Source organism: Sciurus carolinensis, chromosome 3, assembly GCF_902686445.1.
Source record: "Sciurus carolinensis chromosome 3, mSciCar1.2, whole genome shotgun sequence".
In the NCBI taxonomy this organism is placed as follows: Eukaryota; Metazoa; Chordata; class Mammalia; order Rodentia; family Sciuridae; genus Sciurus; species Sciurus carolinensis.
The window spans coordinates 11,295,934-11,315,486 of NC_062215.1; the positions used below are offsets into that span (position 1 = coordinate 11,295,934).

General features: G+C 46.4%; 1 protein-coding gene across 1 annotated transcript in view; it reads left to right on the forward strand.

The window, feature by feature from the left end:
• Fam20a (FAM20A golgi associated secretory pathway pseudokinase) overlaps positions 1–16,976 on the forward strand; it is a 53,266-nt gene extending 36,290 nt beyond the window's left edge. The window contains exons 2-11 of the mRNA XM_047543535.1: positions 1,456–1,640; positions 2,273–2,323; positions 3,555–3,633; positions 8,253–8,345; positions 9,112–9,227; positions 9,754–9,934; positions 10,890–10,999; positions 11,689–11,770; positions 12,177–12,236; positions 13,476–16,976. Of these exons, the coding sequence (XP_047399491.1) occupies positions 1,456–1,640; positions 2,273–2,323; positions 3,555–3,633; positions 8,253–8,345; positions 9,112–9,227; positions 9,754–9,934; positions 10,890–10,999; positions 11,689–11,770; positions 12,177–12,236; positions 13,476–13,740 (1,222 nt within the window). The 3' untranslated portion in view covers positions 13,741–16,976. The remainder of the gene's footprint in view (positions 1–1,455; positions 1,641–2,272; positions 2,324–3,554; positions 3,634–8,252; positions 8,346–9,111; positions 9,228–9,753; positions 9,935–10,889; positions 11,000–11,688; positions 11,771–12,176; positions 12,237–13,475) is intronic.
• Positions 16,977–19,553: the final 2,577 nt, after the last annotated feature.

Genomic DNA, 19,553 nt, shown 5'->3' on the forward strand with positions numbered 1-19,553 from the left:
AATCCAGTAAGTGATGTGTGGTACACAAACCCCAAAGAGTCAGGGCAAGAGGTGGCAGGTAACTAGGTTTCCAATGACCAGGTTGACTTGTCCCTGGCAGTTCAAAAGCCTAATGGAAACAGAATTTGCAATTGCCTCTTATGTATAAAAGATAATGAGGGACTCCTTCTTTATGTCTGCAACCTCCCTTTGAACTGAGGAGTTACCTGAGCAGGTAGAGAAAGCATAGATAGGTGTCTCACAGGCAGCTCTTGGCACGTCTACCTGCATCACTCTGCTCCTCACCCTCCCTGGCTAAAGAAGTGTTCTACTACCTAGGCCAAGAAAGGAACTAGGAACTCCTCCTCATCGAAGGAAGCCCACTCAGTCAGGCATGGCAGAGCATGCCTATAATCCCGGTGGCTCGGGAGGCTGAGGCAGGAGGATTGCAAGTTCAAAGTCAGCCTCAGCAATTTAGGGAATCCCAAAGCAACTTAGCAAGACCCTGTCTCAAAAAAATTAAAAAGGGCTGGGGATGTGGTTCAGAGGTTAAGCACCTGAGTTCAATCCTTGGTACCAAAAAAAAAAAAAAAAAAGAAGGAGCCCACTCTCCAAAAATGAGGTCAAATTCCATATTTCTTTTTGAGAAATACTCTCACCATTTCTAAAATAACAAAAATCACTAGCTGCTCAAAGCTTGTTCACAGGCTAAGCAAGCTGGAAGGTCAGAATTAAAATGCGTCCTGCTATGGCCCGGGAGAGTCCAGGCTCCTGTGCCCCCAGAATTCCTGTGCTGCAGCCTGACCCCCGAGTGCTGGCACTTGGTGGTGATGCTTTCTGTTTTGCTCCAGCTATTTCACAGACATACAGCTTGTCTCTAAATGGAAGCACCCTGTTGTTTACTTTTTTCTTTTTATCCTTGCAAAACAAAGGCTACCAAGAAGGATGATCAATAAATGGCTAATTAATTCTTCCTTTCCTTAATGCCCTATTGATTTATCCAATGCAGCTTCCAGCCCGCCTGGAAGAGGGTCCTTCCCTCCCTCCCTCCCGACTTCCTAGGACACAGTATCCGGAGATGTAAGGTATAGACTTTTTCACCGGAAAGGGCACAGGGGTGTGTCCCTTGAGATCCCAGGTCATGGGAGGTCCCTAATTCCTCTCTCTTAACAATCTGCCTTTTTCCTTCACAGAACCTGTGGTGGGGTCTAAGTCGGAGTCCCTGTGTTAGGTACTGTGACCTTGTGCACTGTTTCACCGACTGGACTGCAGGCTCTCTGAGGACGAGGAGCGAGGGTGGGGGCTCTTTGTTCCCCAGGGCATCCTGAGCACAGTGGGAAGCCTGGCTGTAGGTGCTGGACACACTTGTTGATTGAATGGGGACGGAACATCCAGAGAAGCTGTCCAGTGAGGTCCCTGCGTTCTTCTCCCTCCACTTTAAGAACATAACCAAAAATGCTCCTGTGGCTCTTTCAGACGACACAAGATGTACAAGGAGCAGATGAACCTCACCTCCCTGGACCCCCCGCTGCAGCTCCGACTGGAGGCCAGCTGGGTCCAGTTCCACCTGGGGATCAACCGCCACGGGCTGTACCCCAGATCCAGCCCTTTGGTCAGCAAGCTCCTGAACGACATGAGGCACTTTCCCACCATCAGTGCTGGTGAGGGTCATGGGGGGGCAGGAGCCACTGACCTTCTCCCAGAGGGGCTGGATTAAGCCCTCTCGGGCGGGGATCCGGGGTGGGATATTACAGGGTGGCCACTGTCACACGATAGGTTAATAGGTAGAAAAACACTTTCCTTTTGAAGGAGATCTTATAACCGTAATCTCACCACCGCCCCATAACGGAGGCGTAAGAATGTGTTCTGCACGCTTCATAAAGAGGGGCGATGCTGCTGTCTATCGAGCGTTCCTTTTGAACCAGGCAAGGCATTCTCTCCTCTGCCGGGACCTTATCATTTCCACTTTACAGGTGGGAAAACTGAGACTCAGAGAGGTTAAGACACCTGACCAGGGAATTCAGTGCTGGAGCTAGGAGTCAAACACGGGTCTTCTCACCCCACGACTGTGCCCTCAAGCACTATGACAAGCTATGTGATACAGCAGATTATTAGCAGAGACAAACTCAGACTGGGTCCGCCGGCCGGCTGTGGAGGATGGCGCACTAGAGACGACGGAGCCTGGGGAGACCGTAGTCCCCTAGGCTCTGGGAGATCCCTTCTGAACCGGCCCCTGCTGCACTGAGGGTCCAGGAACATGGCTGCAAGTGCTCACTGCCCTTCTTCTTTGCAGATTACAGCCAGGACGAGAAGGCTTTGCTGGGGGCGTGTGACTGCACCCAGAGTAAGTTCCTGTCCCTGCTTCCACCCAGGCCCCTCCCTGTCACAGCCGCAAGAACCCCAGCGTCCATTGCAATGGGGGCGTCCCTGCCTAATCCTCAGAGGTCACCCACAGAAAGAAAGGCATTGGAGAGGAGCCCTGCTGTAGGCTCTGACTGACCCGAATGCCGGCCAGGGACAAGCTTCACTGGCGTCACTGGGGAACTTGTAAGAAAAACAGGATCTCCCTTTCCATTCTGATTTCCTGAATCGGAATGCGAATTCTAACAAAATCCTCAAAAAGATCTGAGGGCGTTTTCAAATCTAAGAGGGCATCGTGCGGGACAGTGGTTCGTGGTGCTGGGAACACGTTAGACTCACTGGGGAAATTTTAAAAAGTGCTGTTGCTCAGTCTCCACCTCCCGAGGTTTGGGTTCAGCTACAGAAGGAGAGGCCCAGGCATTTTGTTTTTTAAATGCTCCAGGTGATTCTAATGCAGCCCGGGTTGGGACCACTGGCGTAAATGACTGACGGGATGGAAAAGCTAGGAGGGCAGCAGACTCTCCCTCTGCCTGGTCACTGAACCTCGGGCCAGCCACCTCTAGCCATAAGTGGCCTCATCCACTTACCTCAACTTGATGAGCTCGCATCAGACATTTCTCCACGTGACACCATGTGTCAAAGGTTAGACGTTTATAGAGCCCCAGGCTTCCCTTTTCTTTAAGCATCTGCCCTTTGCCATTTCATAGAACACCAAGTGAGGGAGGGAGTCGCTGTCCCAACCCTCAGGGGGCTCACAGCAGGGCTGGGCCAGAGGGGGGCAGGTGAGGTGAGGCAGGCTACAACTCAAGGAAGCAGGTGCCCCTGAACCGGAGGCACATGGATTTGCCGAACCCTAGCTCCGCCCAGCAGAGAATCTTAAATAGAAAGGGATGCAGATAAACTGAGTCTAAGATAATGTAAGAGATGGCATGATCAGAATCCACAAGGGTGCAGCTGAAACAAAGGAAAGGTTCGGTTCCTCTTAGGAAAACCTTTTTTTGGGGTTTTCACTTGTATCTTTCTGGGGAACCCTGATCCATGCTCCACTGCCTGACCTGGTGGAGTTTACCCTGCAGGCTTGGAAAGCAAATACGGGTCCTTAAGGTCTTATTAAATAAAAGAGAAGAAATTGGCTGGGCCTGTGGAGTGGAACAGTCCGAGCCCTGACCTTAGGCCCAGGAAGCGCCCTTCACTTGCCCTTCCACCCTTCACAGTTGTGAAGCCCAGCGGCGTCCACCTGAAGCTGGTGCTGAGGTTCTCGGACTTCGGCAAGGCCATGTTCAAACCCATGAGGTAAGTGGAGTCTTTCCCACCGCTGCGCCCCGTGGGGCAGTTGGGTGGGGGGGGCGGGGGGTGCTTGGACTAAAAAGTAGTAAAAGTGTTCTAACGCTAGGCGTGGTGTCGCCCACCCTTAATCCCAGTGACTCCGGAAGCTGAGGCAGGAGGATCTCAAGTTCAAGGCCAGCCTCAGCAACTTGGCGAGACCCAGTCTCAAAATTAAAAAAAAAAGAAAAAGGGACAAGGATATAGTTCAGTGGTAGAGCACCCTCGGGTTCAATCTCCAGTACTGCCAAAAAGATAAAAAGGGACCTAATATCTTTATACCAGTGATTGGGAGACTGTGTTTTGGACATCCTACCCAAAGCGTGTAATTCTTTTTTGTGAGAATAATAGCAACTAAACAGTAAGAGCTAGTCTCCACAGTCCTTGCTAGCATCTGCGCCACACACTCCACACGAACAGCGTCTGTGGACCGTCAACCTCCTCATGAGCCAAGTGCCGTTATGATGTCCATGGTAAGGTGAAGACTCTGAGGCCACAAGAGGCCGGCTCATCCCCAGGCGTGAAACCCAGGCAGCGGGACTGCTCGGTTCACTCTCTCCTGCTGTAATGGGTCCCTGCTTTCCTCCAGTGCTAGCACCCTCTTTTGGACGTCAAAAAGTTTGCAGATCTCTACAGGACAACACTCACTTTTTGTTTTTGCAATGGGTGTGATGAACCCCAGGGCCTCCTACATGCTATGCAAGCGCTCTACCGTGGAGCTACATCCCCGACCCCACAATGCTTGTTTTGAATGAAAAATTAGACAATCTAGAAAGGCTACATGAAGTCGGTTACACATTCATATGTAAATATATATGTATATGATAATATATATATCATATATATGATTTTATTTAATTTTCATACTGGAGATTGAATCCAAGGGCGTTCTACCCCTGAACTAATTCCCCAGTCCTTTTTATTTTTTTATTTGGAGACTGGAGAGTCTCACTAAGTTGTCCCAGTTGGCCTTGAACTTGCCATCCTCCTGTCTCAGCCTCCAGAATCATTGGGATTAGAGGTATGCACCACCACACCCAACTACTTTCATTTATATTTTGTTCCTAAAACAGTAACTTACAGCCAGGCCCAGTGTTGCTCACCTATAATCCCAGTAACTCAGGAGGCTGAGACAGGAATATTACAAGTTTCAGGCCAACCTGGACAACTTATTCTTTTAAATCTCAAAATATAAAATTAAAAGGGCTGGGAATGTAGCTCAGGGGTGCAGTGCCCTTGGCTTCAATACTTACCACCAACTTAAAAAAAAAAAAACAGAAAATGTACATGCCTCTGAATTTCATATATATTGGTGAAATAATCCACATCTAGTCTTTAGGCATAATTTGGTGTGTTTCTGGCCGCCACGATGCTGCAGGCTGGGGTCTCGTAAAGTGGGACTCTAATGCCTTCGCCTAGTGAATTGCTCCCCTGGGGATGCTACATTTAAGAGAGAATGGTCCCAAGAGGGACTCCCATTACCCAAGTCACATGTTTTCCAAAATGCACTGTGTTCCAGTGGAATCCACATAGACTGACCAGGGTTCCATACCTTCAGCCAGGTGAGGACAGTCCTCATGGGCAGTCCAGTCGCTTGTTCTAGAGGCAGGGCCTAGTGAAATGTGTACGAGGTAACGGGTCTTAGTTCCTGACCTGAGGGACCAAGGCGCCCCCTCAGGAAGGGACTTAGAGTAGATCAGCTGCCCTCGGGAGCCTTACACAACTCTGATGCCCAAAGTCCCAGGCTGGACTGGCTCTGGGGCTTACCCGTGACCCTAAGGCCCCAGCAACCTTGAGAGGCCTGCTTATAAGGAGATTCCCCCATTTTTCCTATGTGGAAATGCAAAAATCTAGTTGTCTGGTCAATTTACATATATAACTTTTCAGAGATATATATGAACCAATTGAATATCTGCTTATATTTTTTGATTTAAAAAAATCTATCATATAAAACAATATATAGGGCTAGGGTTATTGCTTGGTGGCAGAGCCCCTGCCTAGCATGTGTGAGGTACTGGGTTCGATCCTTAGTACTGCATAGAAATAAATAAAACACATAAAATGAAAGCATTATGTCCATCTACAACTACAATTTTTTTAAATGTTAAAAAAAATATAAATAAATTTAGAAATATTGCTCCCCCTGCCCCCAACTCTCATGTTCCACTTGCCAAGAATTCTTGGTGTTGGTCAACATCATCACAAAGCCAAGTTTAGGTCCTTGTAAACCCTGTAGTTAAGTCTTTCCCCCTCTCCTCCCCCATGACCCCCAACGACCTGTTTTAACCAGTTGTCAGGCAGCAAAAGCAGCTCGGAGTGATATCATCAGCTCAAACAAAATTAAGTCATTGAGAGGGGCTCCATCACTTGAGAAACTACCAGATGGAAACTTGAATGTGGAAAGCGTCCTTTCCCAAGGGACAGTTTCCAGAGGGCTCTTATATTCAGGCATATACAGTACTGACATTAATAAATTCATTCCCTTTCATTTTTAGGAGGTGGATTCTCATTATGTTGCCTAGGCCACGAGTGAAGTGCTGGCTGATAGTTTTGAATCATTGTCTCGGTTACTCATGCACATTTACCGTGTTCTCATGAAAGAGCACAGGTTAGAGAGAAGCAATTCAGGGCACGCTGACGAGGAAATGCAAGGCACTGATGGGAAGCACAGACATCTGCCAATTCACAGATCCCAGATCCATAAGTCGCATTCTTGGAGGAAAAGCTCTGTATGGTGCATTAGGATGTCTCTAGGTTTTAAAAATGAAAAACTAATGTGAAGTGGACAAATTCCACATTCACTTTTCATATTCAGGGGAGAAAAACTATTTGAACTACAGTGTTACATCGGTAGGAAAATTAAGGAACATAAGGAATAACCTAAAACCCCTTTTCTGCCCATGAGAAACAAACACAGAAATTGTTCAAATTAACCAGCTTCCTGAACTCCCTGAAATTAATACGAAAATTTTCACTATTCAGTGATAGGAGCAGTTTTACCTATTCTTATGCCATAAACAAACATTCATCTACAATTTTATAAAATGTACTCCAAAATTAAATACTATGGGCTGGGGATATAGCTCAGTTGGTAGAGTGCTTGCTTGCCTTGCAAGCACAAGGCCCTGGGTTCAATCCCCAGCACTGGAAAAAAAAAAAAAATTTAAATACTGTATCATTTTTAAATGCATTTTTTAAAAATCATGCATTTTCCCATAAGTAATTTAAACCAAAAAGCATTTTTCCCTTATTAAAGAGGGACAGCAGAAATTTTTCTTTGGATAATATGCATTCTAAATATAAAGGTGATTTTTTTTTAAATGTCATATGTTCAATATACTGCACAATAAGAAGTATACTCAGGCTTCTCAAAACGAGGGAAGCATTCACATCAAGTAAAAGTGGTTTTTCAAATTTTAAATCATTTCTAACTCAGGCCATACAAGGAAGCAATGATGTTTTAGAAAATCCCAAATCAGAGACCACATGTTCTTATGGATGGAATTCAGGAAGTAATGCGAGACCAGGGCCAGGGACTGTCATCTGGTGCAGAATGTGGTGATGCTCATGAGAAGGGTCAGGCTGGGCGTGGAGCTGTCCTGGAATCGTGGTGGCACTTTCTGAAATAGAACCTCTCTTTGGGACAGCCTCTGGCTGCAGCTCTCGGGACTAGCCTGTGTGTTTTGGCAGCGTGCACGGAACCCTTTTGGACATAGGCTGGTTACCTAGGGCCATGTCTGCAACATCACATTTCTTTACATTGTTGATGTTTTTGCTGCCTTCAGAACAGTTCCACGTGGTGGATATAAAACTATTGGAAGATCCCCGTTCTTCCATGTTTGTTAGCATCAAGGCAGAGTTGACCTAGTAGCCAGAGGTCACCCCATGATGCCCTGGTGATCAGGAGGCACTTTCCTGAACAAGCACACCCAGCAGGCCCCAGCCCTCTGAGCCAGGTTCCCCTTTTCAGGACTCCATTAGAGAGTTTAATATGTACATCACTCAATGTCCTCTTCACCTGCCTCCCGCAATCCCATGGCTGGGCCCATTCTCCTGACCCACCTGAGTTTCTCTCAGGGGATTGTTCCATGTGTTTCTCCCAAACCACCCCAAGATCCAGAACTTTCTAGTTGTTCACACCTCAATCATACTGCCCTTCTCTAGGGAGCTTTCCATGACCAAGTTCTGGGTCATACCCACCTTTCTTAATCCTGGGGCGTCTGGGTCTGCCCTGCCTCTGCTTCCGCTAATAGGTCCTCTCTCCTCTTTCAACACCTTCAGAAGAATGTCTGTATTTCTTCCTTCACATCTGTTGGATTTTTAAAGAATCAGACACTGTTGTCAAAGCTTAAGTGGGAAACTTGATGTCCATGGCGCTTGCAGGGCAGTGTCTTCCAGAAGCCTGACTTCCTACCTTGCCCGTCTCTTCCTAGCCCAGGAGGCCACTGACCATTCCTGAGTTGTGGCTCCATCATGCACGTATATATGAAAAGCTCGAAAGCACGTTCCTCCTCCTCTTCCTCTCAGCCCTGTCCTCAGGCTCCCAGCCGAAGTCTGAGTCCAGGGCGTGACTCCCTCCTTCCTTCTAGACAGCAGCGAGATGAGGAGACGCCCGCAGACTTCTTCTATTTCATTGACTTTCAGAGACACAACGCTGAGATCGCAGCTTTCCATCTGGACAGGTAAGTCTGACCCCTGAAGGTAATGTCCACTGCAAGGGCCACTTGCCCAGGAGGGAACACTGGAAAGACCCTTTGGGGACTCTCTGGCATTTGATCCTTCTGGCTGTTCATCTTTTCCATACCTGAGTGTGGTGCCTTTAAACTCGATACTCCACCCCACCCCACAGTCTTTAACATAATGAAACAAACAATTTATAAAGAAAACTAACTCTGCTGTGCTGCTCATGCTGCCATCTTGGGCATGACTCTGCCCTTTGCTCTAGTTACCTGACCCAAAAATGAGAACGAGTCATAAGGTGGCCATATTAGAAGATAAAGCACGTTCCTAAACGTTCAGGTTCCTATTTGCTCAGTCACTGCTACTCCAAGTGTGGGCTGTGAATTTGCATCATGGGCACCACCCAGGAGCTTTTTAGACATGCAAAATCTCAGCTTCACCCAAGATCCACAAAATCAGAATCTACCCAAGGAGATCCCCAAGTGATTGGCACGCACACCGAAGTCGAGAAGCACCAGAGAAGAACACAGCTTGGATGGTAGAAGGGTTTGCCCAGGAGGCTTGATGGAACAAGGGTTCCTTCTCCATCCTTCGACAGTGACCCTGGGCACTGTCAGCTCAGCACTGACCACAGAGACACCCTCAGCTGCTGCACTGCAGGATATGGTCAGGAACACCAGACAACTTCTAACATGTTCTGTTCTGGGGAAAAGACTCCTCCCCATTCCCTGACCATCCCTCAGATCTAAACTGGACTCCCTCTTTCAGGATTCTGGACTTTCGACGGGTGCCGCCAACAGTGGGGAGGCTAGTGAATGTCACCAAGGAAATCCTAGAGGTCACCAAGAATGAAATCCTGCAGAGCGTTTTCTTTGTCTCTCCAGGTAGTGTGCTGGCCAGAGCCTGTGGCGTACGTGGTAAAGCAGGAGCCCACTGTCATGTTCACGGGGGTATGGCTCCTTGCCACCCGCACTGCCATTACTGGGGTGGGCGGATGCTGCCGTCAGACACTCCCATCCTGGTCGGCTTCAGCAGTAGCACGAGATGGACTGCGTGTGGGGAAAGATGGTGTGTGAGCTGCTAACTGGCCCATGTGGTTGCTAAAACCCACAGCGCTGACCTCCCCGGAGTCAGAGGTTATCCATCCAGGGCAACAAAGAATGTCCCAATCAAATGGATGGGATGCAGAGAGACTGGATCCACACTTTCTCTGCTCAGAGACATTGGAAGTTGGTGCCCATGATGCTCCGTTCAGTAGCTGCTCTGTCCAGAAAGGGCAGTTTCCTTCTTCCACCTTTTCCCAAGCCGGGGTTCAGGGTTTCCCATCTAATCCTAAGGGATTTCTTGGGCAGGACGACGGCATGCCTCCAAGTCCTCCTCTTACGCTCCTCTCTCCTTCCCCGCCCCCAGCCAGCAACGTGTGCTTCTTCGCCAAGTGTCCGTACATGTGCAAGACCGAGTACGCAGTCTGCGGCAACCCGCACCTGCTGGAGGGCTCCCTCTCTGCCTTCCTGCCATCCCTCAACCTGGCGCCCCGGCTGTCAGTGCCCAATCCCTGGATCCGCTCCTACACACTGGCAGGAAAAGAGGAGTGAGTTGGCCCCTGGCGGCAAATGCCATGTCTGTGGCCCTGCAGTCCCGTCCTCGAGAGTTGTCACTGTTGGACCCCAAAAGCTTCCTCAGTTCTCCTCTGCCTCATTTCATCTTGATCCCTGACCAGCTGGCCTGGGTCTGTTCTCTCTCTTCCTTCATTTGTTAGGTGATGAAGAGCCTGTTAGGTGCTAGGGGACACAGGGGGCATAGGCTGTCCCTCAGGAGGCTTCTCAGGTGGACAGAGAAGCAGCCAGACGAAAGTGCTCCTCTAACGGAGAAGCACATGAGGAGCCATGGAGACGCCAGTTATCCTGAGAAAAACCCCGGGCCCAGAGCCTCCTGGCCGTACCCCCAGGCCCAGTATCTCCCTGGCACGTAGCAGCACTGAGGCCATCTTCAGGCCACCCTGAGTGTGGCAGTAAGAGAAGCAATGGCAGAACTTCTGGAGGACACAAGTGACGGGTCATGAGGGACTTTGTGAAGGTTGAGAGGCAGAGGGTACACGGTAGGCAGAGGCACAAGTGTGACAGGCATGACAAGGTGGCCCATGGCGGGTTGTGAACAGTGCAGGAACCCTGGAGGGCCCATGTCCGAGAGGACTGATGAGAGCGATGCTGAGGAAACAGGCGAGGGACATGGCGCTACCTTCCCCTCCTGCCCCGGTCTCCTCTCTGGCACGTGGTACCCCAGCCATCAGCTTAGCTCCCGGCAGTGAGTGACTCTGAACCTTTTACGAGGTACAATCTACGGACTCCATTCCCGTGTCCTTGGCCAGGGTCCTCGGCCAGGGTCCTCCTGCGAGTCCACCGCTTCCACCTGGCACCCTGAGACGTTGCCCCCAGCCCAGGCAGGGCGGGGGAGGCAGGGATTTGGGAGCAGGTGAAGGTGCAGGGAGGGCCCCAACACCTTGCCATCTTGGCTTTTCCAGCCCCAGGACTTCTTCTCACCCCCAGGTGGGAGCTCAACCCCCTTTACTGTGACGCTGTGAGACAGATCTACCCCTACAACAGCAGCAACCGGCTCCTCAACATCATCGACATGGCCATCTTTGACTTCTTGATAGGTAGGCCCCGACGCTCAGGGCACTGGCAGAGGTGGCCGTGACCTTTGCACAGAGCTATATCCTGGTTCATGAGGACTGACTAACCCTGCGCTTCCCAGCCTCAAAAGTGGCAAAGGTCCAAGAGGACGCGAGTTAACAGGTGCTCTCTTCAAAGAACTGGAGTTGAAGGGGACCCTGCCACAAGGCCCGAGTGGGTGGGTGTCAGATTTGACCTTACGTGTTCCCTGCGCCCAGTGAGGGGACAGCAGGTAGGAAGGCGAGAAAGCGCACAACGTGTAGCAGCTGGGGGGCCGAAGGCAAGGTCCTAGCCGAACCTGGTAACTCCACAGGGACCAGGAAAGGTAGCAGGACAGCAGAGTAACAGGCGGCCATGGCACAGGGGCTTAGATGCAAGCAGAGACAGAGGGCTGGCTGTCACTCCCTTCAGGAAGGAACCTTGTTTACTCTCAGCTGGGGGTGCCTGGGCTGAAAAAGCCATTCAGCATGGGCAAGAGGGACGAGTACACAGTTCAGGGCACACTAGAACCCCTGGGCGCAAGTGGGCAGAGAAAGGGGTGGAAGCCTGGGAAAGGCCAGCTGAGGCTCCGATCCAGACTCCTGTACTGGATGACTGACAGGCCTCTACTCCTGTAAAGAACTGGGGTCAGAAGCTCCCGGTCCCCTGACCTGCCAGCCTCTCCCTTTTACAGGAAACATGGACCGTCACCATTATGAGATGTTCACCAAATTCGGGGAGGATGGGTTCCTTATTCACCTCGACAATGCCAGAGGGTAAGTGTTCCTGCCAGCTCTAGCTCTTTCCTCTCCAGCTGCTCCGAGGAAACCAGAGGCCCCAGGGAGGACCTGCACAGTCACGCCCACCTCCAGGTGGCTGCGTTTTCCCACTTGCCCTTGATTCTCTGCCCGCCTAAGAGCACTCCAGTGAATCAGGCCGAGGCTCTCCGGGCTTCTCTGACTAGTGGGTCCATCTTGCAGGCAGAGAATGAGGCTTCTCCTCAGCTGCTAGCTGGGTATGAAGGAAGGAGGGGTTGCAGGGGTCCAACCAGGAGGAGAGGGAGCTGGGGAGGCGCTGCTGTGGTTCCTGGCTTCTTACCCCTACCACAGATTTAAAAGGGAGGAAACAGAAAGCCCCAAGGGAATGAGAAGATGCTGATCACTGATGCCTGTCTTTTCCTAGGTTCGGACGACACTCCCATGACGAGATCTCCATCCTCTCGCCTCTCTCCCAGTGCTGCATGTAAGTTTTCATGCAGCAGGTGCCAAGGGCAGGTGGCCATTGGGACAGTTCATCCTGCTTGCCACTGAGCTCTGAAGGCCTTCATCAGTTTTCACTGGTCTAGGACATGGGCAGGTAAAATGAGGTGAATTGCCTCATTTCTTAGACAATTATCACATCTTCTCCAGCAACATCTCACTTTTTTCATCCTTCAGCATAAGACGAATTCAGACGTAATCTTTTAAACCTTTCAGTTGCCAACTGTAATCTCTAACCCACTTAAATCACCCACTTTGCAGGGACTGATAATCTTTGATATTAAGAATCATACCTCTGCTTTGTCCAGGAGTCAGATAAGCTCATAAATATTACTATTTCATCACCATCTAAGCAAAGTCCTGATTAGAGTCTCCTTTAATCAGTCTGTGTCCAGAGTTTGGTTCGCCCAGCCACCTCTTCCCTGGAGGACGTCTAACCTACTTCCAGGCCTCTCTGGCATCTTAGCCAGGCTTGTGAAACTGTCCACCTGCTCAGCAACAGTATCCAGAGCTAATTATAAATATGTGGTTCACATCTAACAAAACCATCCCAATTGTTTCCAGTGGGCAACTCAGAATATGAATATTCTTAATCAACTTCTTAATTCCAACATGTCTCCCTTTTTGCTTCCTTCTTCCCTTCCTGGGCAGGACAGGCAATAGCTGCTTATGACAAAAGTAAGATAATTAAGTTGCCTGCACAGAAGTCCAAGTCAGAATCCTACATAAAAGGAAATCAAAATCCCGAAGCCAAAGATGGTCCCAACCCATTTTCATTTCTCTGATTTCAGAATCTGAGAAACAGTTAGCAAGACGCATCTTGGAGGCTAGCTCTTGAAATGGCAGACAGCTTCATCGTTTCACTTACTGGAAGCTTCTCCCGTCAGCTTTAAATCTCTGTAAAAATCCTAAGGGTCACTTCAGTTTTGATTCCTTTAGCAACCTCAGTGCAGATGCATATGGTCCAGCATCAGCAGGGACCATCACCATTATTAGAGTTCCAGTAGCTGGTCAGGCTGTTGACCAAAAGGCAAATGGGCAAAGGCGGTCACCTTTTCTTCATTCCTTTTTTGTGCAGTTTTCATTAAACGTGCTTGAGAAGGCACGGGGGTGAAGGCTCTAAGAACATCAGCTGCGACAGCTATTCTGGGGAAAGGGCAGGCACAGGCAAGATATTTCCTTTACCCTGACTTATATGGCTCCTGTGACTCTGCCTTTTCAGGATCAAAAAGAAAACACTCTTGCACCTGCAGCTGCTGGCCCAGGCCAACTACAGACTCAGTGACGTGATGCGGGAGTCTCTACTAGAAGACCAGCTGACCCCAGTCCTCACAGAACCCCACCTCCTGGCCCTGGACCGCAGACTCCAAATCGTCCTCAAGACAGTGAAGGAGTGCACAGAGGCACATGGAGAGCAGCGTGTCATAGCCGACGTCCCAGCACAGCAATCGGTCCTGGACTCTGGTCAGGCTAACCTGACAAGCTAAGGGCTGGAGAGACAACTGTCAGAAAGCACAGCTGGAGCCAGCGGTGGACTCTGCAGTACAGACCACCGCTTCCTTACTTCCCCCTCCTAATGCTGGAGGGCAAGTCTCTCGCTCAGGAAGAGGCAGGGCATGTTTTGAAACAGCAAGTGGGATCCACTGACCTTGCTCTACGAGATCACCTCTACAGTGAATTGCCTTGGCGCCGTCTTTCCCAGAAAGCTCTAGCTCCCTCAAGGCCACAGACTATCTTCCCAGTGCACTGGCAACCTGCACATGACTCACATCTGGAAGGTTTGTAAGTCCTGTTCCCAGGGAAGTTTTAACAGTACCACGTCAAATAAAAGAACAAGTGGGTAACTGTCCCCTAAGTCCTTATTCTATCTACAAGTAAAGGATAATTCCCAGCCCAGATTATCTTGCATATCTCAAACAGCCTCAAAATCTACAAATAACTCAGTCTCAAACTGGTTCAAACTAGACTTCACAATTTCTACTTATATTTCAGTCACTGTCCCTACTGAGCGATAACTTCTCAGAATATTATCACAAAAAAAATGCAAATAAAATAGGAATTTGCTCTAAACACCAGAAAAGAGATGTTTCAGTATGACAATATTAAATACCAACTGAAAAAACAATGTCAAAATTAGCAGGCAGTAACAACAGGAGGGATTCTAATGGAGGGCAAGCAGGGGAGGTCTTCGAGGTCAGGACAGCACATGGGTCAGGCCTGTCAGGTTCTAGAGAAAGGCCTGGAGAAAGGAAGGACAAAGACCAGGGCCTGCCGGACCACAATCCTCCTCCTATGTCCCAGAATTGTGGCCTATGAGATCCCAAAAGGAACAGGGGGCTATCTGGAGAGATGAGGGCCTCTGGATACCTTCTCCTCGTCTTGACTCAGAAATAACGACTGAGTTTCTGTCCCAAATCTGCTTTAAAGGACAGTAGGGATTCCCTGTCTCCTCCATTTCTCCCTACTGACTTGTTGACATCTCAAACTCTAGAACTGGAGATGTGTTTATTCCAGAATTAATAACTGAAACCACAAATAACAATGTATTCATTCTACAGAATGGTTAGTCAACCAGCAAAAATAAATGATCTCATCATATCAACTTCTCTACTGATAAAGGTTAGTAAAAGGGTGAGGGGAGTAGAGAACAAGGTCAGGAACTAGAAATGTCATCCAAGATTGCAGTGTCCAAAGACAGCCCAAGGAGAAAGGATAACAGGTACCTCTGACCTACCCTGGTACCCAATACCGGTACGTTGCCCCTGAGCCTTGTGGTTCCCTAAAAGATCACTATGGTTCACTCCAAGTCCACCCACATTACAGAAACATAGAGGCTTCCAGTCCTCCCAAACATACACATAACCTCCAACCCCTCAAGAAAGAGAACTAAGGCTCAGAGAGATAAACCACCCGATCCAATGGTTTAGACCTGTCCCAATGGGTTCTTTCCACTGTAATACAAAAACCCAACCGAGTTACAACCAATTTATGGTTATGTTTGCTGTAGAAAAGAGAAAAATAGCTTCCTAATAGAGGAACCTTAATCCCAGAGACTGCCTCGCATGGGGTGGCTGAATGTAGCACAGGACTTCCCACTTCATCAGCTGTTTCTCCCACTTCAAGTCATTTTTTTCCCTGAGGAGGGACCAGGAAATCACCCACAAAGGAATGCGTGAAAATAATCAGGGAAAGACATTCAAAGAAAGGCACAAAAGGGTTGGGATTTCCAAACCACAGAACCTCAGGAAGGTGAGTTTCAGCTCCATCCAACCTGCTACTGCTATGACGGCAAGCTAGTTTTTGAAGGGTATATGATATTGTGATCTACTATTCAAAATGAAAGTAACAGAACTAAATTTGACCATGAGGTCAATATGCCTTATTATTCACTCTTTAACATTCTATTGTCTTTTTAACAAAATTATGATGATTCATCAAATGGTATTAAAAATGTCCTCACAGTACTGATTAGCATTCCTTAATGTTAGAAGGCTGTCATGTTTTTTTAGAAACTAGTGAGTTCATCCAATTTGTTCATTTTCAACCGCTGCTCAAGTTCCCGTAAACTATTCTATGAAAACATTCCCTGTCACCTCTGACAGCAAACAGAAGAATGAAATACGCCATACAGTACAGAACTTGGTGATGCAGGGGCTGGAGCATCTCTGCAGCCTTCTCAAAAACCAGAACAATTTGAGTCTGAAGACCACAAACCCGTCAATTCTCTTGGTGTCCTATAAAGTTGTCTCGGACATAAATTAGCAAATACTGAAATTCTTCATTGCTCTGCCAGGATAGGTTTCCAGAGTTTATGTTCACTTTGTTTTCAACCCATCAACAAGCAATCTTGTTTTCTTGTTCAAGACCCCATATTTTAGTCTGCGGATCTCTTAACGCTGCATTCACGGCCACCAGTAACCGACTCAGGCCTGAACAAAGCTTATCTAATATGCGTACTTTCTACCTAAGACACAGAACAGCCTTCTTGCACGGAGGCACCTGGTTGGTTAGCCCAGCAGGACTACGGGCCTTTCCAAATAGGAAAATCATCAACAAAAAGCACAAAACTGCAAAGTGGCACTAAGAAGACAAAAAATAAATAAATAAATAAATAAACAAACAAACAAAAACCACATTCACAGTGTGACAGCTGAAACAAAAATGCGGAGTGTCCCCTTGTTGGAGATTCCAGCTCTTCACTGCTCTGTGCAAGTCCTCAAAATGACTGCAAAAGCACTGTGGGTACAGTGGGGGGTTACAAATAAATTTAGAAGTAGGCAAATTTGCAAATACAGAATCCATAAATGATGAGGAACAACTCATTTGAGATTAAGATGATAAAAAAGTTCTCCATCTAGTGGCAACTTTTAGAAGCACAGACCTACTTAGGCAAAATTGGCAGAACTTTCATTCACAAATCAGTGATTTTAGTTTCATGTGGAGTCATGAAGCCAAAAGTTCTGAAGTTATGTCAAACAAATTTCAGCAATGTACATGACAATACTGGTTTCTATACTAAAATCCCACAGTGTGAGGTGAGATTGATTGATTCCCCCTTTACTTCATATAACTACAGTCTTTACTGATAGTTATTTCGACAGACATCTTCAAGGGCAAATTCAGTGGTTATCTAGCCATTGTTCATTCCTAAATGTTGTTTCAGTCCATACAAAAATACATTTCCGGGTTCTAATCAAAGTAAAAAAAAAAAAAAAAAAAAAAACACTGGCCCAGCTATTAGTTGTTAGACATAAAGCAAAATTTAAAACAAAAACAATCTGACATCATGCTACTTCAATTTTAAAACATCAACACTTAATGTATTAAACAGAAAGAGAGTCAAAGCGGGCTACTGTTTAAAAGGGACAATGAAACTATAACAAGAACAATACCCAGGCAAACTTTCTTTAGTTCTACTCTGTTGTGAGAAGCAAGTTTCAACTCCAGTGGGCTGGAGGGAGTACTGAACTTGCACAAAGAGCCCAGGTTACAAAGTAGCACACACTACAGAATGTTCTTCTGGGGCTGAGGAGGTAGCTCAGCAGTAGAGTACTTGTCTATATGTGGTGAGGCTGCGAGTTCAATCCCAAGGACCACAAAAAAAATAATTTAAAAATTGAGTTCCTGAGTGTGTTAGCTTAAAAAAGTTCTTCTAGCACACCTCCAACTTCATTGGATGTGAAGAGATTAGCATCATTATACTAATAAGTACGACTTAATCATCTCACTCCTCAAAAATCCAAGCAATAAGCATTAAGCATGTTCTATAAAACATCTCTAAGCAACTGCATATCTTAAATTCAAACCAATGACATGCTAATCCAAAAAAGGTGTTTTGCTCTTAGTTATAGGAAAGTTCCAAGGCCAAAAACCAATCTATCCTCAACAAACAGGAAATCTTCAATTTCTGTTTGAATCTTTTCCTTCCATAACTTGGCAGGTAATTCTGCAACATCTCTGCTATCATTTAGGCAAAGTTGAAATCCATTCTTTGACAAATTGAATTGGAAAGCATGGAAAATAAACATTTTACTTTATAAAAATAATCATCCCATAATTCACTTCCCCTTCTCATTCTCACCCACCAGAAAAGGAGACTTTGGGGAAGGAAAGAAAAGGAAGAAGAAAAAAAAGGAGAAAGCGAAGAAAAACTGATTCATTTAAGAATTTAAATTATTTAATCTCTTTTTTATTACTTGACCTACTGTTAAGACAATCTATAACAAAAAGAATAGCATATATTAGCACACACAGTATCATCAGACAGGTAACCAGGAGGCAATACGAAATGGTCCTTTGGCCATCTATACTTCTAGAGCAGTAGATCTCATAAATTCACTCACCAAATCCAGAAATAATGACTCCTAAAACCCTGAATATCAACTACGACAAAATTATGCCAACTGTGATTTCTCACATACACTTAGATTGCACAAAGATAAAGCTTTAAATGTGAAAATTTTTCAATTCAGATTTATCTTAAAATGTCTAATCAAAAACTACAAAAGGGAGTAAACAGCAAGCCAAATGATTTGAGTAAAACTCATTCAGAAAGCGGTATCCATACCTAAATATACATGAACATGATTATGTACATATAAGAAACTGATTTTATGGCATTCTACATAATTCATTTAAGTACATTTCTGGCTTTTAAACAAAGATCAAAATCAAGCTTTAAGCTAATAACATAATTTTATTTTTAGTTTTTTAAGTATAAAAAAGATAGCTAAACAAAGTACAGAGCAGAAAACCCTCATTTAATATAGATTTTGGAAATTAAAAAATTTTACAAGGTGGCTTTCTATCCCACACTAACATGTAAATAAAATTTCCCAGATTTATCTTCCAAAGTTAGTAACAACCTAAAATCTGCAAAAATATCTATCATGTCCAATTTAAATTATCTGGGAATAGGAGAAAGGATTATTAATCAGAACCAGTTGCACACAGATGGAAAAATGCTTGCAGTCACTCCCAAATATTACCCTACGATATACATAAATCACAATGAAAATAAAAGTGCCTACATTATGGAACTGTGAAATTTTGTTTAAAAAAATCATAATAAAAATAAACCATTGGGTATCATTGGAATATTATAACACATAAGGCAGGAAAATACTGAGTTACAGGTAAGACCCAAAACACAGGTGACTTTAAAAAATAAAATAAAAGGCTGCCAGAGAAATACAGGACACACAGGAAAGCAGGTCTTCCAGCAGGATGGCCTTTTAGACACACACACAGACACATCCCATCCCATCCCATCCCACCCCACCCTACCCTACCTCACCCCACCCCACCAGAAGTTCTAGCCAACATAAAAAGGAGGGGGGAAATGTTAAACCGAAGTACAAAACTTATTCCTAAACCTCATGCCCCAATGAATTTAGTGGGGGATAATTCTCCACACTGAAATCTGTCCACCTGGTTACTCCCTTTAACATCACTTTCTTTTTTCTGTGTGACATTTACTCCACCTGTATCTACTCTCAGCAAATCCAATCTCCTGGAATCAGTCTACTGAACACAGGAGATCATACTGGAGTCAAATGAAGAACATATATAAACCGAAAGCTCTAACATATACACCTCAAATTCTTAATTCCAATTCAGCATCGGATGTCAGTATTTGGCACTGGCTGGATAAATAAATCTGTGAGCTGAGGCAGATATAGTTCAATCACAACCCAGTACTTGTAGTCTATGATTTGGTTTCAAAATTAAAAGGCTGGTACAGATAGCCACACCTAAGAATATTTCAGAGTTGGAGAAGAAACAGTTAACAAGATACAAA